The 27,945-nt window shown below is 31.7% G+C and overlaps 3 protein-coding genes across 4 annotated transcripts; 1 reads left to right on the forward strand and 2 right to left on the reverse strand.

Annotated features, from left to right (window-relative positions):
- The first annotated feature begins 1,137 nt into the window (after positions 1–1,137).
- Positions 1,138–5,701, forward strand: LOC107369430 (uncharacterized). Its single transcript, XM_015937373.3, has 5 exons — positions 1,138–1,323; positions 1,734–1,830; positions 2,167–2,240; positions 2,361–2,609; positions 3,278–5,701. The coding sequence occupies exons 1-5, from the start codon at positions 1,305–1,307 to the stop codon at positions 5,035–5,037; spliced, it is 2,199 nt and encodes a 732-aa protein (XP_015792859.2). The 5' UTR covers positions 1,138–1,304; the 3' UTR covers positions 5,038–5,701.
- A 990-nt stretch (positions 5,702–6,691) lies between these two features.
- Positions 6,692–23,568, reverse strand: LOC107369435 (uncharacterized). Of its 2 annotated transcripts, none has more exons than XM_089269274.1 (9): positions 23,238–23,568; positions 22,781–23,099; positions 21,545–22,679; positions 16,576–17,410; positions 15,312–15,882; positions 14,360–14,605; positions 14,157–14,246; positions 7,601–7,678; positions 6,692–7,483 (listed from the first exon to the last, which is right to left on the reverse strand). In XM_089269274.1, exons 1-9 carry the CDS (start codon positions 23,361–23,363, stop codon positions 7,458–7,460), a joined length of 3,426 nt encoding a protein of 1,141 aa, XP_089125400.1. In that variant the 5' UTR covers positions 23,364–23,568; the 3' UTR covers positions 6,692–7,457. The 2 variants fall into 2 exon arrangements, with proteins under 2 accessions (XP_089125400.1, XP_089125401.1); XM_089269275.1 differs by having other exon boundaries at positions 14,360–14,602; positions 23,238–23,561.
- Positions 23,569–23,650: 82 nt separating this feature from the next.
- LOC107369568 (uncharacterized) lies at positions 23,651–27,029 on the reverse strand. The gene is made up of 4 exons (XM_015937532.3): positions 24,770–27,029; positions 24,539–24,701; positions 24,356–24,465; positions 23,651–24,260 (listed from the first exon to the last, which is right to left on the reverse strand). The coding sequence occupies exons 1-4, from the start codon at positions 27,027–27,029 to the stop codon at positions 23,794–23,796; spliced, it is 3,000 nt and encodes a 999-aa protein (XP_015793018.2). The 3' UTR covers positions 23,651–23,793.
- Positions 27,030–27,945: the final 916 nt, after the last annotated feature.

Raw genomic sequence — 27,945 nt, forward strand, 5'->3', positions numbered from 1 at the left:
GTTTTAGTCTTTTCAAACACAGATGTCTTCAGAACCATGAGAGGCCATATTTCTATGTCCTCTACACTATACCAGCTCTTAGGAATTTTCAGTTGGGAAAAGTTCTGGCAAATGTTTTTTCTCTGTTCATTATTGGAGCAGTTCGTGGGATTAAAGGCTGTTTCATTCGAAATTTCTGGAGACTCTTCTTGTAAGGAAACTTCCAACATGTGAAGAAAGTTTGAACATAGCGCAATGTCCTCTGCAGACGTACTGTCCAACCATGTTTCGGTTTTAAGCATACGAGTTAGAATTTGAATAAAAGGGTAATTTCTTATACGTGTAATCACTATTGACCTATTACTGTCAGTGATTTCACCAGTTTTCCTTACGAAACTTAGGATAGCAAGAAATTTCTTGTCATCTGGTTCATCTAGATTATTCTGAGAGAGAGTTTTTATTAGTAGTGTGTTTAATGATTCTCAATCATCTTCAGAAAAATTGTTGACTACATAATTTAGCTTGTGAGACTAGCTTTTTTTTTTCATTATTATATACATCTTGTATTTAAATATTTGGGTTAATGAGCAAGAAAATTTTTCTAGATAAGGTTTTTTCTTAGATCGGTTTTTTCTTAGATTAGTTTTTTCTTAGATCAGTTTTTTTCTTAGAGTTTGTTTTCTTAGATCAATTTTTCTTAGATGTTTTTGCTTAGATGTTCAGACTTACAAGAATTGAGAGAATGTTGGTGGAATTCATGTTAGCATAAAGCCAGTCCAGCAGACGTATGATGTCGAGATAGATAGGAATCCAGGAGCAGGCAAAAGACAGTGTAGCGTGATAGCAGACCAGTTCACGGGTGTTTACACCAAGTTGAAAAAGGATCAAGATCCGGAGACTTTAGTTATGTGTTGTACACGTCGGTAGAAACAGTAAATCAAAAAACTTGACACGAATAATCAAAACAACTCGAAAAAAACACAATCAAATTTAGAAAAATTGAAGAGCCAAACGTAAAGCGACCAGCCTGGATCAGTCAAGAAAGTCAAGTATTTCAAAGATAGATGGCAGTTTATGAAATAACCATCCATTGAAAGAGGATTTTTTTTAGGGAGTTAACTGTAGCCGTGAGTTGAAGTTTTGGTAATAATTATGAGTTTTTACACTTTTAATTCTGTTTAGAACCTTTTTTTCTGTAAATCTTTCCTTTGATTTACCTTGATTACTTTTGTTTATGTGAATATAGTGACAATAATAAAGCTCCAGCAAAGTGGATTAACCTTTATTGACCATCATTCTGTTGATTGGATGTAATATGTTAAAAGATGGACAACAATATTCAAGGTAATAGTCTAAAACATTGTACTCTGTTATTATTTTTTGTTGACTTTATTTTAATCAATGTTTTTTATTTTCTTCTGTTTAATTTAGTTCTCAGTTTCACCCTTTTCCCATTGCTTCTTATTATTGAAATTACCTAAATGCGTTTTTTCAACAATGACTATTGTTGCATAACATTGTGCTACTGTGTAAAGCTCTTTGAGCTTTCATTCTTGTTGCTTTCATTAAACCTCATATGATCTCTATTTAGTTTCATCTCTCATCTCTTGAGGCCTTCCGTTTGACTCATTTTTTAATTCAATCATCAATTGAGCAATTTAAAGTTCCTAGATGCATTCATTCAGATTCAGCTTAATCAATTTATTCTGGAATTTAAATTAATCTGTCAAAATTAATTTCTCTGCTCTTTTTAGACATTTGTCGGGTTTGTCGATCAGAAGGGTCTACAGACAAGCCTCTGTACCATCCGTGTAGATGTACTGGAAGTGTAAAATATATTCATAAAGACTGGTAAGTGCATTCCAAATAAATTGCTCACAATTATTTGCTTGAAATCTGGTTCGAAAAATTTTGCGATAAAAATTTTACACATAGATAATTCCAATCATAACATCGATCCATTTATTGATGTTAATGTAAATAAAAATGTCATGAATTATGACATCATGAATTTCATGAAAGTAGATTTAGAATTTCCTTTTATGCTGATGTTTACAAAATATACTGATCCCTTTGCTCTGGGCGTTTTCGATGAAATAAATTTACGAAATTTTTTTCACAATTTCGCTCAGCAGGTTATTCATTTTAAAACACTCACCTGTTTTGTTTTCTTCCGATTTCTTGCAGCTTAGTACAATGGTTGAAGTACAGCGAAAAGGAGTATTGTGAGTTATGCAACTACAGGTTCTCATTCACAACAAGTAAGTATTTCAGAAAGGCCTCTCTTCCCTCATATCTTTCTCATTATTCCATTTCCGCAAATTCATCTTCCATCAATTCAGTCAACATTGTCAAATCTAATCAAACATTGTTTCTTTAAGGTCGTAGTTCACGGATCATCTCATCTTATAAAGTTTTTGAAACTGACTGTCCCATTGGAACAATTAAAAGGAAACCAAGTTTACCATTAACCTCAACCACACGAAATTTGGCCAAACAATCAGATAACGCAGTGCTAGATATTGAATCATCATCATCTGGAGATGACGAGAAAACATTTAAAAATGGAATATTTCGTCTGAGAAGATCAGCAACAGCTGAAAGGCTAGATAATAGTTTTACTTATGAAGGTACGTAACCTTGGTTTGACCAATCTATAATTTAATCCACCCTTTATTATTGATTGATTCAACCACTATTTTAACCCTCAATTTCATTCATTCTTGCTATTCATTTCGATGGTATGTAGATCACCCACTTTATTTATTAGCATAAACATTTGGATGTACAGTTTAATGTCAAGTTCAGGATAGCCTTGTTAATGAGAGGAAATATATGAATACTTCCGAGTTTGATGTCATGAAAATTTACTCAGAAATTGATGGGTTGCCAACTTCGCACAGGATTTACGCCTAAGATTCCATAATAGAGTGAGAAAAGAATAAGAGATGTAAAAAAAAGATGAGACTGAGAAAGTTAATCAGATTGTCTTGCGATTACATCTTCTGTATCATCTTCTCACCCTTGACTTTGGTGTTGTTTCTCTTTCTTTCCTTCTCCTTCTTCCATGTTTATGCTCTCTTTCCTGTTAATTGCTAGAGAAGCAAAGAAATTTGATTTTATCTTTTTTCTTTTTAGTTGTTACTTAATAGGCACTCAACAGGGAGTAAACAATTCAGAGAACAATCAACTTTGATAATGTTTAAACAATTAAGAATGGCTGACCATTTTTATTTAAACCACTGTTTACTTCATTTTTCACATTATAATCATTATTTTCTCTTCTTTTCTTGACCAGGTAAATCGATAGGAAGATTTGAACCACCCATGACCAATCAAACACCTCAAGACTCATCTGAAGATGCTGATTGTGAAGAGGAAGAAGATGATTACGGTGACGATGATCTAGATGATTTTCCATTGCCACCACCACCAGAGACATTAACATCAAGTTTAAGCTGTTTAAGTCTTGACTCACTTCCGCCTCCACCGTCGGAATTTTTAGATAACTCTGATGACTTCAAAATAACAGACAAAACTGAATCTACTCAAAGTCTTAGAAGAATTTCAAATGCTAAACCAATTTCGCCGGTTGTGCCTCCAAATCTCGACTACTTAAACGATAATTTATTTGAATACTTGACTCGGAATAATGGTAATAAAAGAAACAGCTGCACCAGTACAAGCACTAGTACTGACAGTACTACTAGTAGTAACATCAATAGCAACTCTAGCCGAGTTTCAACCAGCAACTCAAATCATTATCAAACGACGCTTAAACGTGATTCCATGAATCGTATCACAGGTTCTACACTACCATCGTCAATGCATAACCAAAGTCCATCACCAGTCTCTATCACTACGATAGCACAACAACGCTTACAATCACAACATTCTTACTCTGACCAATTATACCCTGAATCACCCAAACCAAATGACTCCAAAAATGAAGCAAATAAGGAACCAATTTATCAACAAATTCCTGCTCATTTCGTATCTAATCAAATTTCATCTTCAACAAATGTAACTTGTCGACAACCAAATTCACAGCATTATCAATATCCTCAAATGCAACAACATCAACAATTACTAGGTCATTCAAATGCAAATATTTGTCAACCATCAAACCATGCTGAATCTATAGATGGGCCAATCTATCAAGAAGTGCCAAAAACCGTGGCTCAAAATGTTAATTATGGAAATAATAGCAATAATAATAACAATAACAGAGAGTCACTTTCTCAACGATCATCTAATGGATTGAATTTATCTTTTAATAACAATTCATCTCCAGTCATAATCTCAACCAATACGATGAGCCCCGGATCACGGCCATCCTCAATTGTTTCTACTCCTACTAACAATTGTAAAACATCGACATTCAACAAAGTCGAAATAGCTGCCAGTTTCAATTATCCCCCTCCAATGTCCCAAAGAAACCCTATGAAAGGTCCTTTACCACCTCCACCAGAGATATTTCTTAGAGATATCCATCGAGTTATGGATAAAAAATGGAAAGTAGCTCAACAGTTGTCAGTTGACACAAATCAGACTATCGACCAATTAATCTTTGGGTTTCGTGGTTCACATGATTATTATTATTATTATGATTATCCACAGAATCAACAACCCTCAGAAGCATCAATCCCACCTTATCCATCTCAAACGATCAACAATCATTATGAAGTACCTCCAAATATGTCACATTATAATCACAATTATAATCAAAATTATCAATCCAATCCTTACCAGCAAAATGTTTCTCCATGTCAACGAATAGACGAACTATCTGAATGTAATAATGCAATCCATTCATCACCCAACTCTTCTGCATCATCTTCCTCATCCGGAACTTCAAACAGTTCAATGATGTCCAGTCCATATTATAATGAAATTCAGGAACGAGATATTCCAGTTCTACCTCCTCCGCCTATACTGAGATGCACCAATTCATCTTTGTTTGATAAAACATCGATTAGGGGTAAAAGTGCCCCTCCACCTCCGCCCAGGCGTAGTGATAAAACTCGTCTCTCTGGTCGTAATCAATTGAGAAACTAGATCGTCAATCATTTAAAAATCTGTTGAACTTTCTCATGTTAAAATGTTTTCCTCTCAACCTTCATCCAAATTCTCACCCATTCGTCCCACTTTTTTGCCTTGTCACCTAATATTTTCCTGCCCTAACACCTAAATACCTCTGACAAAAATCACTCCAATTATCCTATTGTCCTTTCGTCTCTTACAACCCAGACAATCTTAAAAGTATTGATGAGTTTAACTTGCAAAAAAATGAAAACCAAGTCAAAGCATAAAACGAAAATTATTAGATAATTTAGTGATTTGATACCAAAAAAAATCAAGACATAATGAGAAAGCTTTGTTACTTAATTCGATAATGTTTAAAGAAACGTTTCAAACTCTTAATCCAATCAATATAGAATCTCTTTATTATAGAGTCAACGTTCATATTTGAATCATTTTTTACATATTTCCATTTTTCCTAATCTTGTCTTGAATTGTTCATTTTGATCACTTCAGTCATTGAACCAGGCAATTTTATTGAAACAAAAATGATGCTTACATCCATTTTACATTTTATTTACATTTCTCTAACCTCCGGTTCAACTTTTGTACATTTCTCATCTTCTCTAGCTGTAATTGAACGTCAATTGAATTCAAAATTTAAATGCAATAATAAAGGATTCCAAAATCTTGACTAAAACCTTTTGCTAATCAGTTCTTACCTAAATTTTTGAGTTTGATTTCAATTGAATTTCAATGTATCATCAAATAAATGATTTTACCAATAAATCATTCTTTTTCAATTTGATTTTGATAATTTTGCTTTTCAATTAGCTTAATATCAGCTCATCAATTGACAATAGATGTCAAGAAGCTAAAAAACAGACCAATTTATGTATAATTCAAGCAATTTGAATTGTTAGGAAATGATTGAAACGAAAACAAAACCAGAATTTGGATTATGAAATAAACTCAACGATTGTTTTCAGCCATTGACTTAATTTTATCACGATTAAACAGTTAAATGGTTCAGTTTGAATTGAATGTAAATTAGCAATTAAAGATCGACTTAATTTATTGTTGTACATTACTTTCATAAACAACTCAACAGTAATTTAAATGCTACTCATTCTTGACTATTAAATTAGATCAACACGATATTTTGTATTAAATAACTAACATGAATCCAAGTAGTTGATGAATAAATAATACACATTTAATCTATTCTAATTAAAAATTTACATTTAATTTCATGATAACCATATAATAAACTGTATTAAATGCTATTATAGCTGTCTTTACAGATACAAAGCGTAATAAAATGAATATCTTCAAGTTGATATAAATGAGTTTTTCGTTGGCCTTTAAAATGTAAATATTGTTTTATCGATCAATCTGTAAAAGCTAATAAAGTACAATCGATTAAGGCAAAAAATCTGTTGAATATTCATAATTAACTTGAATTACGATATTTTAAAGCTAGTTATTACAATAGCATTGCTTTTAAGCCTTGCTAATCAAAGCTATTTCAGATTTGAATAGCAAAGTGTACAAATGATTATAAAATTTGATTATCCAACTCATTATGACAATTAATATCCTAATTTGAATGAATTAGGATCTCGAGACTTGATCTCGACCAAACTAGAGTCTAGACATTAAATAAATACAAAGAGTTGGACTAAAAAAGTTGTAAAGCAATCATAAAAATGTATATTAAACGATGAAAAAAGGTAGTAATGATAATAGCAATTATAATAATGATAATAATAGTATGTGATATTATATGATAATTTAGCTAATTATCACTCTTATAGCTACAGAAAAATGTTTTGTTTTATAGTAAAAAAAGGCAAGTTCAGTTTTGCAGGGGCCAAAAATGAAACAAGGGTAGACGATTGATTGTACATTGAATTATGAAAAAAAACAATCAATTGACTGAACATGTTTCATTTTTGTTTACATCTTTGTTGAGATGATTGTCATAATATAATATAAATCGTTTCATTTGTTGTTTCATCAATAGTTTGTCCTTTTACAAGCAAAGGTTACAAAGAATACAAATAAATATAAAATATTATTTATAAAACTGTCGATGAAGATGCGCAAAAAATTGGTAAATACTGATAATATTTGGAGAATATATTAAAAGTATTTGATCAGGAAACATTAATTAAATCCATAATTTATCCATTATTTGCAATTGTGTCCTTTAATTTGTGAGCCTTCAATAATAAACTCGTCTAAGTCTTGGGTTAAGTTGGAAGCCGTTTTTGGTGGTCAACTTGGAAGTTGTGATTGTCCAACATCAATTACAATTTTACTTTCTATTCATTGGCAACTGTGTGAGTTTTTTTGTTTTAACCAATTAAAAGTTAAATTATCCATTAAATTAAAAACTTGAACCAAGCAAGTGAAACAAACAGTTTAAATTGCATCCAAATTCATTTAATCATTCAGACACGACTAAACTTGAGTCCAGCTAAAGATGGAAACGATGATAAAGAGGAAAAAAACGAGAGAAAGAAAAGCGCAATTAGATAATTAATAAAAATAAGTTGAACAATTTATTAAATGTTATATTTTTATCTATACAAACCTTCATCATTGGAATAACAATTGTGGCAGTGAAGTTTATGATTACGAACGCGAACATCAGTTCCACATGTACCATTACCTGGACAGAAGTAAAAATAAAGCAATAATTAACAGTTAGTCTAATTAATGGTATGAAAATGATATTTAATTTACTCTAATTGTAATTTAAACAATCAAATTAAAGGAAGAAAAAGTTGAACATTAAACTTGACCAAGTTTTAAAGGAAACAAGGATAAAGAAGAGTTGATGAAGTTGGCAATTCAGTTGAGACTTGTTTAAATATTGAATTTTTCACAGAAACATTTCAATGTTCTAGATAAATCAGAATCATAGGATTGAGACGGCAATAAGGATACTTTAAGATGACCTAAAAAATGGTGAAACTCATCATGATAGGACAATAGGATTTAACTGTAAACCGAGATGACATGATGAGCATATAATGAAAGTTAATCAAATAAAAAATTTAATGGTAGGTTTCAATATATTTAAAGAACCATGATTGATATCAATTTTGAACAATTTTCAAAAATGAGATAATCCAATACTACCTTTGACCTGGATTTAAGGTAAAGATGAATATCTATTCAAGTGTTTTTCTTGTATCATTGTCTTGTTTGATAGAGATCATTTGTTGGTTCAACTCATCATGAATTTTCATTCATTATTATTGGTAAAAAAAATAACAATAATTGTGAGTTGCTACTGAAGATTCAGTGATGTAATTTTGATGTAATCAAACCATCAAAATGATAGTATAACATAATAATAAAAGAGTATTAGGTAAAGAAAAAAAAAAGTTTTTATAATAGATCACATTAAATATAATTATAGACAGTAAATAGCCAATCCTTTAGCAGTAAATTGTTTGAGAAGCTTTTCTTTCTTCCAAAATTTCGTTCTTTACTATTTTTTCAAGATGAAAATGAAAGATGTAAATAAAAGATCTGATCACTGCAATCATCACAATAAGATTACAATCCAAGCATTTTGACTAGAGTTGTAAAATCAATAAGAAGCAAACGAAAGTTTCAATTTAAATTGAAAAAAAGAGTTGATTAATAAAGATGGATATTGAATTTATCGTCAATTCAGCAATTGATATTTACCGTATGTAAATTTAAATTGAATTAAATTAAATTGTTTCAAGATGTTTTGTGATTATTGAACGTATGGAAACGTGAAAATATAAAATTGAAATATTAATTTCTCATTGATATTTCATTGATATTTCATTGATATTTTATCAGACAAATGTTTGAAATTTGATTATTGTCGGGTGAATTTGAAATCAAGATCAGTTTCTCGTGTAGCAAAGGTGTCAATTGTTCAGTGTCATTGTAAGAAAAAGATTTTTTGGTGAAAATTTAACCAAGTACAATTTATTCATCTTGAATTTACGATTGAATAAATCAATTGAGATCTCAATATTGTGTACTTCAAAAATAGTGAAATTCAAGTTTTCAGTGAGCATTAAAACTAATGTAAATCGTATTGGATACATTGACAGAATTGGAACAGATATAATCAGTCAAGAGTAAAATTCCAAATGAGTAAATCATGAAAAAGAAAATATTCTGAGCAAAAAAAAAAGATTCTCGTTCAGACGATCCAGAATGATAATGATTCTTGAAATGAGTAAGTAAGTAAGCAATCGTCAAAAAAACGAGACAATGAGTTTTATGCATTTATGCAAAGTAGTCATCAAAAAAAGGGAATGAATGAATTGAGAAGCAAAAAAATCGTTAGCTTAGGCATTGAGTAAGAAAAGGATGAAATCATAACCAAGTAAAGCTTTTAATGAGTTTCAAAGGGCCTCAGTAGTTACTGGTTTACAACTGACCTTCACTGACAGAACCAGGTCAACAAATTTAGCAAAAAAGCGTCCGATTTTTTTTCAATTTTTAATGATCGTTGCTTTGTGTTTTCCTTTTGATATTGACTGATGGAGTAAAACAAAAAGCAAAGGATAAAGGACGCTTTATTTGTCTGAAAATTTGATTCAGCTGGTCGTTGGTCAATCGAGAAGATGAAAAGTACGTGAATTAGCACGTTTCAATAACTGAAGGATCATGTTTGACTTGGAGTTAATTAAAAAAAGCATTTAAATTGGCGTGAGAAACAAATTTTGATATTTTAATGGTGAGAAAAATGGTGATTCCAGAGAGATAGTTAATGATGAGGTTGATGATGATAATCCTGATGTGAAAAATAGTGAAAATGAAAAGAGGAGAAAAAGGAACAAATTGAATTTAATTTCAAATTCAACCTTGATCCAGATACCAACGATTAGTAAATTATCAACAATCAACGACAAAGCAACATTAAAAGGTAACATTCAAGTTGATTTTGTGCTCACTTTATCAACAAGAAATTAATTCAACCACTAAACTTGATTCATCAACCCTATTATTACCATTAGCATTGCCATTATTGCCATTTATTATCAAACCCTTAATAAAATATTACCTTTCATGTAGTGTTAATCATCTTTTAATGTGTATATTGCTTCCGGTAACCCTGAAATTTGTCAATTTCATTTTTGAATAAATGAATAAACTGAATCATTTACGACTGTTTGCAAGTTTAACAATGAGCACTGGCCATTATCAGCTCATTGATAACATTGAAATGATCAGATAATTTGGTTAAAAATGAGATTCAATCTCTCATGGTAGCGACCCTTTTCATAACTGTGCTCAAGATATTCATCATTAATCGCCAATAATACAAATGTAAATGAGTTTACTATTACTGTGAATGGTTGAAGGTTATAATTATGTTTGAATTGTAAAAAAAGATTGATAAAAAGATGTTCATTGACGCAAAGGATGTAAGGTTGGTTAAAGAGTTGGTGAAAGTGAATTATTAGCCATTGAAAACTAAATTTAACCATAGAATGATATTTTTTAAGATAACCATTTTTCATGAACTTCATCTTGAAGGACTAATGAGAAAAAGAGAATTGAGTTTGAAATAAAAGAAAACAGTAAAAGTTCATTAGCAGACGAGCAACTTATCCTGGCATTTTTATCTTCTTTCATGATAATCTTTATTTCACGCTCTCTTCCTTCTTTATCCATCTCTGGGTTTCAGCTTATTTTGGCAACTAATAAGTTTAGATTGAAAGTTGAAAGGAAAAGTAAAGATTCAGGATAAATTTTGTGTTAACTGCATTTTTCAAAAGTTTAGGTGAACCATCACAATCAGCGTCACAATCAACAATGAGAGCAGTAAAGTTAAATCATTTCTAGGCTGACCGTGAAAAGCTTGACAAGCAAAAAAAACTGAAACCATCAAATAGCAGTTGGTGAATTTTGCTTTGTTTTTTTTGTTCATCTTTCGTTCCTCTTCCTGCAATTTGTCTAGAATTGCCTTTCTCATCATGATCATGCTTTAGGATACAATCAACTTGCATAAGCTTTTTTCAGCCTATTTTTTTGCTCAACAACAAACAGTTCAATATGGAGAAGCCAAAAAATTGCCAACAATAAAATTCTGTAAAAGACTGAAAAGAAATGCTAAAAACGTTAGAGTATTTTTGCATATCTTTTCCAAATATCAAGCTAACAATCTTTTCCTGGCAAGGTTAATAGCAATCAAATGCATTAATTATTTTCAATGTATGAGTGACTTTAAGACAAAAATAAAACCAATTAAACAATGTGCAGTTCAATGACAATTCAAATGAATTTGAAGAAAAGGATAATACAAAAATATTTGATTATCTAGTTACAATGTCAGCTATTATGAACCTCAAAGTATGATGAACAGCACTGATACATATTTAATATTTTTTCAAGTTTAATTGTAATCATGGCGCATTTATAAGCAATTTGCACCAACAAAATAATCAATCTCAAGATGGAAAAAGTTTCGAGTGAATTGAAAAAGTGAATAATGTTTGCTGCAGTTGATGTTATTATTGAACTTATTTTGGTAAACCAGAAATTACTGAAATCACTATTGTTGATGTCTCATCATGAGGATAATCTGTTATTTCAGTAATTTCAAGTATTTTCAATGAAGTCAGGTCAAAATTGGAAAATTGAACAGAAAAGATGATTAAATTAAGATGATTTAAGAAAGAAAAATAGAAGCGAAAAAATGGCGAGAAAAATGTTGCAAGCTTTTGCTATTGAATTCGGGTGATGGTCAAGGTTTGTTGATATTGAGGCCTTTCAGACCAATAACTTATAACGGTATTGACATACAGTGAATATATGATGTTTTATTGAGCATAAAGGGTAAGCAAAGAGAGCAACAAAAACAATAAAATAAACTTTAGCTACTGAACCTTGAATCGCCCTTTACACCAATTTTTCACCAAGCTGTGTAAATCAGTTGATAAATGTTGAAAGATTCAACAATGAGCTGAAAAAAAGTAGTGAAATATTGAATAAACCTACAAGTCTTAAAACAATGTCAGAAAGTTATTTAAATTGGACAAATTTTAAAATGATAACTTGCATAAACTAGTTGAGAGTTGGTAGAAATGAAAAAGATTGATGATCAAAGATGTAACTTGAATTCAACTCTAACCTGTCAGATGAACAAGTTTTACCATGGGAAGCCAATTTCAAGGTTATCTTCGCTTACTTCAGATTTCATGATTGATGATGGCAATAATAATGATAAAAGTTTAATAATCATAATCCAGGTTTTGATTATTTTCTTGAAACTACTGTGATGCTACCGTTTGCCATATTTTTGAGGTACCTAAAGAAGCTTCCGCTTTTTTATACAACAACTCATCCATCGGATATCAATAATCAAAGTAATAGTAAAAGAAACATCACAAACAATAAGATCAGAAAAAAGAGGAAACTTTCATGATGAGATAAAGGTGGGAGCAAAAAGGTAAAGATTAAAGGTAAAATAATGATTGCAATTGACTGGAAACTGGAAATAAATATCTCCAAAAATTTGAGAAGGCCTTTAGTAGGTTAAGATGGATCAGAGTACGATATGATTTTAAATTGATAATGTTTGCTTGAAAGAGTAGATGATGAATTAAACCGGCTTCAAAGCAGAGAAGAGAGAAGAAAAAAATGAATTAAAATGATGAGAAAATAGTTTCTCGTTTTCATCATCTTCATTCAATTTGATTCAACTACTCTTGGCCTTTTCTTGAAAATAATTTACTTTCAACATTAAATTTTACCGGTCACTCTTTAATTGGGTCACTTGGATGTAACTGCCAGGTATAATGAGATGTGCCTCAGGTAGCAAATCAGAGGTTCAATTGCTGTCTAATTACAGTTTAATGATATTGTCAGAGTTTAACCATTGAAAGTTAAACCATCAATTGAACATGTAAATCAAGTATTACATGAAAACAAAAGGCAAGGGCAAGTGTAAGGATCAACTGAATCGGTTGTTAGCATGAAATTATCTTGGCAATTTCAGTGATGGTAATCATGAGTTGATAAAGTTGCTTGAGGAGGTCATCAGGTAGCCTCAACAAAAGATGAAAAAAAAGGGTTAAGAGATTTCCCTTTTTTTGGTAAACTTTTTTTGTTCTTCACCTGATGAAGAGGATAAATAACCCATATGATAGTGGAATGAATCTGATGAATTATCGTTCCACAAATCTGAACTGAATTCCACCCAATGCTTCTAATTATGATGTCTTTCTCTCATTTTTAACCTTATCTTACATTTCAACAGGTAACTTGGTCAGTGAAAAGAAGGAAAACTTGACCATCCTTATTAATCAAGGAAAGTAACACCAACGTTATCAAAACAACTGCTAAATATAACTGTTTTAAACTGCATAATTCAACATTATTATCAGTGTAATCATCATTTTCATCCTCATCTTAATCATTGTCATAATTAACTAAAATCATTGTGCAGCAAGAATAGGTCGACACGTTAAGGATAACAGGATGAAACTGTCAAATTAAACCTTTTTTATTCTGAATCATTGTTATTGTTGACCAATAATGAGTTGTTGTTGAGATAAACTTGTGTCAAATGTTTCAAATTTAGATAAATAAACGTTTAAAAATGTTAACCCATCAAGGATAGGTAAAGATAATAACAAATGAATGAATGATGAGTTAAACATTTAAATATATCAACACAATTAACAATCAAAATTAACATTTTGTTGGCTTTCAAGTAAATTGTTGAGCAAGAAAAAAAATATTATCAACAGATTTACAGGTAAACAAAAAGGAAAGCAATGAGTAAAGCAGATTTTTACTCCTTTCATCTCAATTTGATTTAAAAGACAATTCACTCGGCCATTCAACTCGTACATTTTTCAAACAAATTGTTTCATCTAATTTTTCCACTCATTCAATCACGATGTTTGACTGCTGTTTAATTGTGTTTAAATTGTCAGATGGCATAGGTAAGGAAAAGAGAGAGAGAGAGAGAAAAGGTAGGAAGTAATAACCATTGAAATAGTCAATAAACACCCTTAACTATGAACATTTTTGTGCCTCTTCATCATCAACTCTAGCATTTATCAGCATTTCTATTATTCTCCATGAAAATCAAGTTCCAATAGAAGAAAGGTAAAGAAACGGAAAACTCATGTACATACCTAATTGAATGTGACACACTGAACAGCGGAAACAATTTATGTGGTAATAAAGGGCTAATGTTTCAATAACCATTGCAGCACATCCACGACCTTGTATAAGAATAAGGAAAAGGTGAGAAAAAAATGAAGAGACAGATTCATCAGTAAACCGTTTAGTCTTTTTTTTGCTGTTCAGTTGAAATGAAAGGAAAATTTCAACTCACCTAACTCATCGCCGCAGTTTGAACACTTTTTTTTACCACTAACTGAAAGCATTTGCTTTTGTTGTTGCTGTTGTTGATGTAATTGTTGAGATTGCAAGGGCTGAGCCAATTGTAAAGGTCCATGTGATGGTGATTGTTGTTGACTCTGTTGGGTTGGTTGAGGTTGGGGTTGTCCTTGTTGAACCGTTTGAATAGGTGTTTGAGTCACTTGAAGTCCGTTACTTTTCTTCAACATTGAATCAGCTGCTAATTAATTTCCACATTTTGGTTTCCAATTAGGAGTTGAATATAATTGGGAAGAAGAAATAAAATTATTAGTTTTACTAAGTTGAGATACATCAACCTTTCAATTATCATAAATAATGAACAACTTCTTTCTTTTTCTGCATCTAATCAATCAAAGTTGGAATTTTCACAAAGTTCATCTTAATGATTGTGTTTGAAAATATTTTTACATGATAATTGGTAGCTGGATAAAGGTCATAATTATTGTGACTTCTGTTTATCATTAAACGAGCTACATTGAGTTTACCTGAAAATTTAATTCAATAACTAAACTGACTAATTGTTTACTGAATTCATTGAATATTTCAATTGATTGATGAAAAGTACAAACATGGAAACAGATTTTTTTATTTCCATGTTGATTGCCACTAACAATAAATTCATTGATCAATTTGGTCTCATGTGAATTGAAATTACATTGAATGTGAGCTTCGTGTTGCTCATTGATTCTGAATGCACAATTAGCAGAGATAAACATTTTCACATCATAAACTGATGGAAGAAAAAGTTTCATTAAAAATTATTCCTTTTTGGTATCAATTAACCTTGACACACCTTACTTGAGATGAAAAAAGATGAGACGATTGTAGTGAAAGACATTGAAGATGAACATCTTGAAATGAATGACCAGAAAATAAGAGTTTATCAGTGAAAAGAAACTACGAACCTGGATGATTTGGAATTCTATTCAACCCTGAGGCATTTGAACCTCGAAAAGGACTGTTTTCATAAACATGATTCTCATAAGTGTTACCAGCATTTGGATTAACTTGACTTGGCTGAGGAAACTTGTTAATTGCTGTTGAACGAGCCATCAATGCAGGCCCCTGTTGCTGAGTATAATGTAATCTTCGAAGTTCAGCTTCTTGAATCACCCAGTGATTGATATTATAAGGTGAACATTGTTGAGCTTGAGGTTGCAATTGATTGGTAAGTTGACAACTCATATTAGGTGTTGATTGACTTTTACCCATATGATGAGCTGCACTATAATTGCTGTACAATTGTTGTTGGTCACTTTGTTGTTGAAGATTTGCTTGCTTCTGAGATTGTTGAGGAAGTCCAGAGTGTACTGAGTGGCTCATGGGCTGCATTGGAGGATTAATAGATGCTTGGTATTGATGTTGATGGTATCGAAGTAAACTTTGATTAACTGCCCTTTGCTGGTGAATTGGAAGGTAAGTTGGCGATGTTGTTAATTCACTCGGTTGTTGCTGTTGACCAGACAAGTTGCTTATCTAAAGAAAGAAAGAAAAAAAAGCGGATGAGAAAAATTTGAATCTTAAGAGGATCATTAAAAAAAGTCAGACCAATCAATTTAATTTGGTACATCAGATTTAAACGCATTTCTCCGCTCAATCAACAAGATTGTAACAAAGATTCAACTGTCAATGCCAATCAATAATAAAATCATTCAAACCACCTACTTTTACTTCTTAAATAATCTCAATTTTTTCTCGTCATTTACCATCAAATAACGGAATCATCTTGAAAAATGAAATATAAAGTTTCCAGTTGAACTGAAAACCCGTTGGTTTACATATAAAAGAAAGCAAATCAAATAAATAAATTAATTACTTCAACGGCTATTAATAAATTTGCTATAGCTATCAAAATCATAAATCCACCTACAGTAACTTCGGTCCTTTGATTTAAAAATGTAAAAAAATTGTGACCTAAAATATGAATTATCAATAAATAGCAATTGAAATTGTGCTTTTTTCATAAAAATTGTTTTCAATAAACTATTTGAATATAAATTTGATGCTGAGCAGTTGAATCAATTGTACAGAGTTTGGTTGAAAATTTGTTGAACAATTGCTTTGAAGGAAACGTTTAAATTGAGCATCTTTTTAATAACTTGCGTGCTTTTGATACTAATTGGAAATTATTTCTAATTAATAGCTGCAAGTTAATGAATAGATATTTACCTGAGCTCCATTGAGATTAGATTGAGATTTACTGGCATGTTGCATGTAAGATGCTGTTGATTCATTCAAATAGCTATTCTGCTTTTGAAGCATCATTTGTTTTTTAATTAGGTCAATTTGTTCTTGATTGGAATAGTAATTATCTTCTGTCGTGTTGACATTATTACCGTTGTTTAAATTACTATTATTACCATTACTATTGATGATATTGTTATTAATGGTAAAATTATTATTATTGTTCATGTTGGAGTTGTTGTTTGCAACTGGATTATGGGTATTATTAACATTTCCGTTGTTGTTGGCTAACATTTGTTGATTATCACCAATAATTTCATTCATTAAGTAATATTGTTGCTGATCATATCCTCTTCCAGGACCGTTTAGATTTGGCACTGAATGTCGATTCATTTTAACCTGATCATAGGCATACTGTGACCGTTGTTGTTGAAGTAGATGAGGATGGGAAAGGTGAGATGAACTGTGATAGTGTTGATTCATTGAGGTTGCCGGTAAACCAGGTGGACCAGAGTTGTTATAATGTACCGAGGTTGAAGTAATGGTTTCATGACCATTTCCACCAAATTCAGCTGGAATCACATTTCCTCTGTTCATTCGTTCAGAAATTTTTTCCACTTCCTTGTCACAGACAAAATTTGATGTTTCCCAAGTGCTACTAGACTCACGAGTCTCCTCACTACTGGTCCTACTATGGTAATGGTGTTGTTGATGAGGGTGAACAAGACTATTATTGCTATTATTAACTTGAGGATTGCAGACTTTGGACATTTGGTTTAGTGGTAAATGAGAAGGTGAATTCTGGTTCCATGATTTATCTCTGAAATGGAAAAATAAAAAATTAGTTAATGATGAAATGAAATGCCGATAAACAATATAAAGAGTAACACAATTGAATCAATGAAACAGCTGACAAGGATAAACAACTTTTGCTGCTATTGAATACATCTATTCATTTGATGATATCCAAGTATTGTGATAGTAATTGAAATGTATGATGGAGCAAAGGAAGGATAGATTGAAAAGTTAATGGCTTTTATTTATATACAATAAAGTGTTAGTTAATCAACAGTTAACCAGTTGATGATTTGGGAAACAATTTGAATTTTCATGACAAAACAATAAGTGTAAATGAATCTGAAACAGTTTCAGGGAAAATGGTTAACCAGTTGGGAAAGAAAAATAGTTAATTAGAGAACAAGGTTGAAAGTTTTTCATCATTTTACTTTTACAACTCAATTTAAAAGATGAAGATGATAAGAATGATAATGATGACTAGACACACAAGATGACAATGAGAGTGACAAAATGAGAGTTTTCAGGTGGTTTCTATTTTCCCAAATTTCATTTTCTTAGACACGGAAGTCAATTTTTCACCAAGACAGAGCGTTTATTTCAATGGTGATTGGGGTTAAATTGTGAACATAATTTGTCAAGTTAAACAATTTATCAAAATTACCAAAATTTACATTAAAAACGTTATTTTTTCCTTTACTTAATAGACATCTGATGTCATCTGATGTTTTAAACAATCCTGAGAAACATTGAATGAAGGTTAGATTAAACTGTGGATTGTATCAAGATTTAATTAAATCGCTACTTGAGACTTGATTGTTGACTGGGAATTAAAATTAAATTGAATAATTGAGAAGTAATGAAAGTAAGATGAAAATTCTGTGAGAAGTTAAAGATCGTGGAACATCCAACCTTAAATTTGAATGTTATTCTGACAGTGTTTTTGGTGGGTGATTTAGATTAAAAGACATTCTCATCCTTAACCAGGTATTTAGGTTGAAATGCAAGTAAATCACGATGATCAAATTGAAAGATGAGCTTATAAAGCGAGAGAAAGGTCGTGGTTAACATGATTTCAACTTCGTGATGATTACCCGTGTAACTCAAATAAACACCAATTGATGGCGATGATGATGATAATGATGGAAAACAATGTTTTGATTTAATTTTCTCATCTCATTCAATTAATGGCAACAAGTTAATTTAAAGTAGACAGACTTGGAAAAGGTAAATGTATCATTGACAAGCAACATGTGACACCGAATAATTCAGTTCAAGATAATTGAAAGTTGTCTAAATTACAATTGGATAATAATACATTTTAACTCAAGAGCCATTGTTTTAGATGATAAAAATGACAACTTGAAATAGGAATCTCAATTAATCTGAGAATGAAACATATCTGGTTAACCATCATCTCCAGTTGTGGGATTTAACCCACAAACACACCTAGTTAATTGAGAAACTTGATTGTGATTCAAGGTAAGAGGGCTAAGGTTGAGAAAGTTTGGTTAAAGAGAAAATTTAAAATGACAAAAATGACAAAATTAAAGACAAATTGTTCAAGTGAAAATCAAGAATAAGGAAGAATTTGAAATCTTTAAAAGTCATCGACATTTGCATTCCTATTGAACAAAATGCTCATAATGTTTTCAAGATAATTTGGTTGCATTTTAACGGGAAAAAACAATGACAGGTCATTTAGAGTCAACCTTTTGTCTGTCAACATGAAACGGTCAATTGCCTTAAAAATAAAGCAACCAAATTGTTTGTTCATCTTTTGTGTTGTTTTGAATTAATTTTACCATTTTTACTGGTTAAACTTGAGTCTTGGAAGGAATTTCAAGACTGAGAAGACGAAGAATAGGAAGTAAATGATTACATTAACTATGCACAATGAATTTAGAACAATATTGTAATACAGAATTTGAAACAATAAACTGTATTCTTGATTAACCATCACCATAAAAATGTTCAAATGTTGAATGCGAAAAAGCCAAAGAAGGAAATTCAGTGTAACAAAGTAAACTCATTTTGACCATTTTTTACTAATGTTAAGATAAGTTAAACCACTACGTTTAGGGTAACCAGTATTTAATCAAATGGTTATATTGTATAATCTGACGCTATTTTGAAATTGGTTAACTTGATGGTTAACTAACACTGTTAACTAAATATGCACAGTTTGGTCTAAGACAGAGATAAAGAGAGTGATTAGACCTGATAAAAAAAGTCAAAATGAAAAATGAAAATGATAAGAAACCTAAAATGAAAATAGGAAAACCCATTGAAAGCAATGGAAAATCAAGACAAAAATGTGTCTTGAAAATTAAAAAAAAGTGTTGAGATTAGATTACATAGTGGTTTAAATCAGTTAAACCACAATATCTCGAAGCTATGAGATAAAACACTCGGGCTTCGCCCTCGTAGTTTATATCTCATAACTTCTCGATGCAGTGGTTTAACTATCACTTAATCAATCAAATAAAGATATTCAAGTTGACTGTTGCATAGAAAAGGTAAAATTAATGAATAAAACAATTGCCTTGAGCAAAATTGACTTTCCGGTTTACATTAGCATCATTTTGAAATCACGATAGGGTATGAAAAAGGCACACATTTGTATTGTGAAAGTGTTTCAGTGTTTGTTTTAATCATTTACCTAGTAAACTTGATTTGTTTTTCAACAGTAGAGAAGTAGATAAATGATTAATGAACAACTTTCACATTGTTTTTTGTTCAGAGTTTAAGAGCTTCTCATTTCTCGCAGATTTACTCGATACAATGAATTATCATAAATTATGTAAGATGAGCTTTCAAACATTAAACAATACAAAGATTTTTTGGACAAGGTTCAAGTGGAGGAGTGAGGGATGGACCCATGAAAAAAAGATATGATAACCACATCAGGTAAAAAGTGTCAGCACAAATTAGAGATTAAGTAAAATGTGAATAGCTAAAGGCAATTTTCACGAGAAATGATGAAAAAGGTTGAAAATTGGGCGATTATTAGCATTGATTACATTTTGAAGAATGTTTTTCTTAACTCACTTCCAAGTAAAAGGTTAACAGAGGAAAAAGTAAAAGTCTAAGGAAGAAATAATTTTAGCTCTTAACTATGGAAGGGAAAAAATCGTGTTTCAAGCTTGTTTCAGGGATACCCACAGAGATGATAGGGAAAGGAGGAGGAGGAGGGAGAGAGGGAAGATATGTAAAAAGAGGAAACTGGAGAGGGGAGTAAATAGATACACCTTATAAGGTTTTGCTTGTAAGATGAAAAAATGTTGTTTTAAAAGGAAATCAAGTAACTTCTCTCCGAGTTTCTCCTTTCAATTGCTTAGCAATACTTTTTGCTGATTCGGTTGATGGTTAATCACACAAATTCATATAAAAATATATGTATATTTATTATGAATAGTGAGTTGTAAGGGTGGAGGGATTAATGAGAGTCACAACCAGGAAAACCTTATACAACATAAGGTAAAGGTACATCAATAATCCGGTCATTGGTCGACCATAGAGATGGAAGAGAGGGAAAGATGTGGATATGAGTAAAGCGATGGTAAATTACAATTTTCAAGCGTTCAATGAGCTACTTTGTTCCATGTCATTGATTCTTTGTTGAGCATTTGTCTCTTATTTAGTTGACATGGTAACTAAAGGTGATATCATTTGTGTTTGATCCCTAGATGATGATGATGATGACGATAAGGATGAAAAAAAGGAAAGAAATGGTTTGGCAAAATTGTCAAAATAAACAATTGTGTCTATAAGATGAAAGATAAATTAAGGAATAGTGTAATAGAGCGGAAACTGCATTTTATAACAGTGAATTTAATGGTTCTAACTTTCAAAACATTAAATGTCTGCTACCATGATCATCATGACGATGGATGGAGCGAAATGAATAACATTTAAGGTTATTTTCTTTTATCGTTTCTATTTTTTTTCTTCCTTTCTTTCAATGAATAGAAGTGAAAGTATTCATTTTCACCATTTTGCGGTAATGAAATCAGTTGACAGGGAGAAAATGATAAAAGCTAAATATTGTAATGGTACTTGCTAATAATTTGTAAATTTGCTTTTTTTATCAACAAGTCAACATGAACTTTGTTTATTGATTCTTATGAACTCTTGGTACTAATGATGTTTTACTTACAGATTGGCTTGTTGTTGGATAGGATGAAGCTTTTGATGTGAATTTTGGTTAATTGAGTTTACTGGTAAAGTTGGTTGTTGGGTTGAATGAAAATGCTTTTGCTGTTCGCCAATATTTTGATTTTGTAATCTTTGTTGTAACACTTTCATTTCCTCTTTATGAGCGAGATCTTCAACGGTAGGAGGTCTATTTTTAATTACAGAATTGTTTTCCAAGTCTTTCAAATTTTGAATTGAAACTGTTGGTGTAGCAGCAGCGGAAAGTGTGGTACATGAAGAGGTTTGTGAGGATGATGGTGAACAACTATTGGCTGATGTTGTTGTTGGAAATAATCGAGATGTAATCTGATCAGCAGTTCTCTTTACTTTCTCAGATTTTTTAACTTGTTTGGAGGGTTGCTGTTGAGCTGATGCGTCACTTTTAGATAAACTTTCAAAGGTGGATAATTTGGCTCGGAAAGAAAGCATTTGTTCCTTTTCAGCAGCTTCATCGGCATCCATACTATCATTGAGATGATCGTCATCACTCTCTGAATCAGCATTGATATATTGACTATTTGGTCTGAGATTAGGTTGGTTCATGTCTGAGTTGGGATCAATATGAGAATGGTGGACAACTCTTGGGTCATCTTGTTGCTGTAAAAGATAATTCCAAACACTTTTTTGACGATTTTCATGAGCTGAACTAACTGGCTCACAGTTATATTCCTCTCGTTTTGTTAATTCAGATGATGAGTTAAAGTTGAACACTTTTTTATCACTATAACCGTCATTTTGTTTTTGCTTTATTTCACAGTTTTTAGCCACATTAGCTGTCGAAAGATTACTTTGCCTTTCTTTATTTTCAATTGACACAATCACGGTAGGAGAGTCATTACGTGCTGTTTCCGAAGTGTTGCTTGAAAGTTGAGGTGATGGTGATGATATTTCAGATGATGGAGAGTTTATTCTCTCTTGTCTTTCTAGTTCATTTTGTTTCTTCTCCAATTGTTCCAATTCTTGAAGTTTATTATTCAACTCTTGTCTTTTTTTCTGCAATTCAGCTTGTTGTTGTTCATAGTTTTTAAACTGATTAGAGTCATCATCTTCTAGGTAATCACCTGAACCATTCTTACCATTGGAAAATCTCGAAGACCCTAAAGTAAATAAGAAAAAAAAACAAGTTTAGTAAGCTGACAATGCGTATTCAAATAATGCAAATGGTTGTCACAATGCACTTCTATTGTCACACCTGTACCTCGTTTATCGTTGTTATTGTTGTTATTGTTGGTTATAACTAGATTCTCTTCTTCTTCTTCATCCTGCATTCCGATATATTTATGCAAATTGTAACCTATCCGCTGACCAGATTTAGCTTTCTCATTGAGTATTTCGGAAAATGTTTTGATTTTTCGCTGTTGATTATCACCAGAATCCGATTCTTCCCCTCCAGTCAACCGAGATTGTCTTCTCTTGGATTTCCAGTTGAGAAGATTATTTTGCCATTCTTCTTCAACCTCTTTAATCTTTTCCTTAGTAATCTTAACAGCTTCAGCTAAGCGAATCTGTTCAACAGCCTGTAGGGGAAACAAAATAAAATTATTTTTAACAACTGTCAACACCAAAGAAGAAATAAAAATAAACTAAAAATGCAAATCAATGAGCAAACAAGAAAAAAAAGAAACTCATGGCGAACTCATAGTTGAACAACTTACTTTTTGGCTTAATTCAGTCGATTGGATTTTAACGAACTGAAGAGGGTCATGGTTCTGTTTGCTTCCAGGGCGAACAACCGTTGAAACACAGTGAGTTGTAATAACACCACCAGGTAAATCAGACATTAATTAGTAACAAAAAGATATCCAAATTGAACAACAATATATGAAAATGAATATGAGAAAAAAGAGTTTAAATGCAGAAGCCAAGTTTTACAACCAACCTGATCTAAAGAAACTCACTCAATAAAATTTCAGTTTGTTTCTCTTTGTTCCAGCCTCCCTCTCAAAGCTGGTCTCAAATCATTCATTTACCTGAAGGGACCATCATAACATTACCAACTGCATTCCTTTACTCTTTCTGTCAAAACAACTTTCCTCAGTCTCCATCTATGATTTTTTTAACCAATCAAATATACATTAAATAATATTTAATAACAATTTTTGTTACACAACCAATTAATTTTAATTTAAATTATTCGTTTTTTTAAACTTTAAGTAATTAGTAAACTGTTTTCTAGAAAAAGTTAAATCAATCAGTTGTGCCAGTAATCTCTTAAATTAATCCTTTCCTGGAAGCAAATGTAAATCCAACGAATCCACCGGCTAATGATAATATGAATATAGCTGCGCCCGTTCCAATGGCTAAATTGAAATGATTTGATTTCATTGTGGATGGTGATGATTCTTTAGATTTATCTTTAGCTATTATTTTCATATGATTAATGAAAATTGAGCAAATTTTTTTAGGATCTTTTGACTGTTCAAAAAATTGAGTTTGATTAACGACGCTGGTTGACTTTAAATTTGTTAATCTACAAGAGGATGATGAAAAGGATGAATCAAAGGTTGAATCATATCCAATTGTTTCACAGAATTCAAGAGTAAAACAATCGGGATTCGAATTGCATTTGGAAGCACAATGGTCCAATGAAAGATGACTAAATGTTCCAACAACTGATTCCTTCACATCGTCTTTCAATGAATATCCAACTTTGTGTTCATAATCACGATCAGACTTTTCTGTATGGAAGAAAAAGTAAAGAAAAATATGCAAAATCAATATTTGGTAAAATATCAACTCAAATAAAAGTATTTGGCTTATCGAAGATTCTTACTGGAAAAATGTGTACATCCATCTTCAGCAAACTTCCAATTGGTTCTGTTGATTTCATGAGCTGTGTCTGTCTCAATGTGATTAACATGTAAATAACAAATGGACCCATTTCTAGATGAAATTGAAAATAAATAGAGAAAGAAAATATTTAATCTAAAAATATTGTTTGCGAGTTTTGACTAACCTGTTATTGTTGTCTGAACAATAATCAAATGATTCACAGTTGAAGTCTTTAGCCTGAGCACATGCTTTGGCACAATCGGTAATAATGACATTAGATACGGTGGATACAGCATCCAGAACAAGATTCTTTCCAGGAAATTCACTAAACAGGTTGATAAAAGACTCTATTGGAAGAGAAATGAAAGACAAAAATGGATTAAAAGAGTTACATAGAAAGACAAGTGTTATTTACTTTCATAGATGTTGCATCCATCTGCGTGACTTGTTTTATCCTCTAGTTTATTATCCAATGTTGTTGAAGTTTCACCGCTCAAAATACATTCCTTGTTTTTGTTAATGCAATAAGAAAGTGTATTACAGTCCTCATCGTTTAAACAGGCCATGAAACATTCGGTAAGTGAACCTTTTTCAATTTTAAATTGTGCCTCATTGAAATGACGACCAGTTTTAATCAAAGGAAAATCTTCTCCTTTAACAGGCCTAAAGGTTCCTTGTTTATATTCTTGGGAAATGTCACCAATCTCATCAGGACCACTTACAATGAACAAATCTTCAGCTGTCAGAGCAGCCGAGTGTAAAACGAATTGACCCTCGGACACTTTATTCCGTATCTGCTGTAAAACGTGTAACATTGACGATAAATGGTTTCCCTTAACGTATTCTGAAAGCTTATGTCCAAACCAGACGCGACGGTAAAGATTACAATCTTCATTATATTGTGTATCGATAATGCTCGAAGATGGAAATGCCAGAATAAAACAATCAAAATTGGAGCAATAACTAAAATCATAGCAGGCTGTTGTTGAACTGCAAAGCTGCTCACAATCTTCAGGTGTCAACTTTTGCACTATATCTGTTGGACTGCTGATTGTATAACCACGTTTAACCTGATAAGTGTCAATTAAATGTATACGATCGTGAAGCTTGACAGTAACATAAACATTGGTGTCGATGTTGACCGCATGAATTTGGCCGATTCGAGTTATTGGGATAAATTTGAGCAACGATTCTTGTACCTCTTGTCTTACCAATTCCAAAGTGACATCATTCATCCAAGGATTTGAAAAAACCAATTGAAACCAATTAAAGGCTCCAGGTTTCTCGTAACACCCAGAAACATCGAATCGATCTTCAAAATCAAAGTAATCGTCACGATAATCAATTATGGTTACTTCAATCTTATCTGGAGATGTCAAAGAGAACTGGCTCCTATCTTTGGTAAATACAACTTTATAAGGCACTTTTACTTTATCAGACGAATAATAATAATCAATAATGGCATCTATGCTGTTTGGCAAAAAATTGGTCGCTCTGTATTCTTCAACCCGAAAAGGTCCTAAAGGTATATCGCCAATAAAAGTTGTTGGATGATCACGAGAAGGTTTCATTACCAGATAATACAATAAATTGAAACTAGGTTTTAAAGGCCATTTCGTAATTAATGTAACATCCTTATTATAAACTGATGTACGATAGCGACATTGACCACTGTGTTCATCAACTTCAAATAGTCCTAAAGGAGGTGGTAACTCAATGGAACGAACGAATTCGGTTCCTTCTGTGATTTCGTATGAAATGACATCGCCTTGTTTCATTACTCGAGCAGTTGATTTCACCATGCTCCCATCGGGATAAGTAATGATGGCTTCCATGTCCATTGTAAATGCTTTAATTTGACTAAAATCTGGTAACGGATGGGTGGGTGAAGTATTTTTACGAGCACATCCATAACCCAATGGATAAGGAATTGGATCAGCTGGTGATATGACCAACGGTTTGAAAGTGAAAAAGTTGTAAACATATTTTGACTCGGAATCAACTTGCTTTTTGACAGCTGTAGATTTATTTCCTACTTGGAGGAACTCTTCAGCATCAATCCATTCAGGATAATACAACGAGAACCGATAAGGCAATGAGGTCTTAACATCAAAGTAAAAGTCAATGTAAGGTCCATTAGGATTGGTACAATAAAACCAATGATTAACACTACGGCCATCAATCAGTTCGGATCCTATGAAGGAAGCTTTATCACTTATACTATGGGCATAGACCATCAATCCTGTTGGTCCAAAATGAATGAAATCTTTAAACATCTCTGAATCAGCGACGATACCAGCTGGTTCAAACCAATCTTTAATCGATTCGATCTTCTCATTTTGGGTTAAATCCAACCTTGTACATGTATTTTCTCGGACAGCAATCTTTTCCTCTGTTGAATGATAATAATAACGTCGATTCATTTTGTCCTGAATGATTGCCTCCAAGTCAATAAATCCAATTTTATTTTCAATATCATAAAAGTCATGGACTAAATTGTTTCTGGTTGGGTTAATAACTTCAACAGTAGCATGGTAACCAGTTTGCTTATCAATCAATTCAAGAACATTTGGAACCTTTAATTCGCCCACTTTACCCCTTTCAGGACACTTGAATTCCTCACAAAAAACTGAGTTGATTATAAAAACAAAACAAAGAAGCAGAGAGAAGTCCATATTCACTTTTTGTACAAGTTTAAGGTTGAAAAATTGGTCGATTTTAGCAAATGAATATTTCAACACTTTATAACTGTATATTGAACATTGTATTAGTTTGTTGGACAATTAAAGGCGTGTTTACCTTAATGAAGGTTTTAATGCAAGTCTTGATGGTTATGGAATTAAGTCTAATTGTTAACGTTATCATTCTAATTCATTTAGATTGGGTGTCAAAATCAATAAGAGTATTAATCTCATTCTAATCATAGTGACAATGTGTGAAAAATCAGATTATTGAATAATCAAATGTTAACTTTCCTTCCAAGAAATTTAACATTGGATTCAATCGATTAAATTGAGTTGATATCTACCAATTAACATGAAAAATATAGTTACATAGATCAATGGTCAGGTTAATAGGATAAAGCTCATGCAAAATTATTTGGAATTAAATATCAACAAATTTCAAACGCATTGTAATAATGAAATAATGAAATGAAAAGATACCTCGATGATCGTGTTTGATAACTGGTTTCCATTTTTAATCATTCATTATCCAGTTCGTAAAAACTTAAACATTTTTCAATGTTAATTGTCTAAAATGAAATGATTAACTGATCAACAAATAAATCTCAATTTAGAAATTTCTGTCCAAATGAAGGCAACCAAGCTCAGTTATGCTCATAGTCATAGGCACGAATTGTGACTCCAAATTATAATGACATTTTACTGCTTATTTCGTACCGAGCTTTAGCAATAAACAACAACTCTAACTCCTTCAATTGACAGTCTAACCTGTGATAACGTGTTATATTGTTATCATAATTTGCTCAAAAAGCCTCCCACCTTAAACAATTAAATCATTGACAAGCTTAAATAAGGGTTTAGCCAAAGATACTATCTTTAGGTATCTTACAAGTATTTTGTTAGAGCG

The sequence above is a fragment of the Tetranychus urticae genome, chromosome 3, assembly GCF_039701765.1.
Source record: "Tetranychus urticae isolate SD_2017Ah chromosome 3, NJAU_TeUrti_SD_1.0, whole genome shotgun sequence".
NCBI classification, from domain to species: domain Eukaryota; kingdom Metazoa; phylum Arthropoda; class Arachnida; order Trombidiformes; family Tetranychidae; genus Tetranychus; species Tetranychus urticae.

Bases quoted from the DNA above. Each gene is read 5' to 3' on its own strand.
- LOC107369430 (XM_015937373.3), top strand. The intron at 1,831-2,166 runs GTAAGTGCATTC...GATTTCTTGCAG, and splicing joins AAATATATTCATAAAGACTG to CTTAGTACAATGGTTGAAGT. The intron at 2,610-3,277 runs GTACGTAACCTT...TTTCTTGACCAG, and splicing joins TAATAGTTTTACTTATGAAG to GTAAATCGATAGGAAGATTT.
- LOC107369435 (XM_089269274.1), bottom strand. From the start codon at position 23,363: ATGTCTGATTTACCTGGTGGTGTTATTACAACTCACTGTGTTTCAACG. The intron at 23,100-23,237 runs GTAAGTTGTTCA...TTTCCCCTACAG, and splicing joins CGACTGAATTAAGCCAAAAA to GCTGTTGAACAGATTCGCTT. The intron at 7,679-14,156 runs GTATGTACATGA...ACTTCTGTCCAG, and splicing joins AGTGTGTCACATTCAATTAG to GTAATGGTACATGTGGAACT.
- LOC107369568 (XM_015937532.3), bottom strand. From the start codon at position 27,029: ATGGACTTCTCTCTGCTTCTTTGTTTTGTTTTTATAATCAACTCAGTT. The intron at 24,702-24,769 runs GTAAATAACACT...CTCTTCCAATAG, and splicing joins TGGATGCAACATCTATGAAA to AGTCTTTTATCAACCTGTTT. The intron at 24,261-24,355 runs GTAAGAATCTTC...TCTTCCATACAG, and splicing joins TGGATGTACACATTTTTCCA to AAAAGTCTGATCGTGATTAT.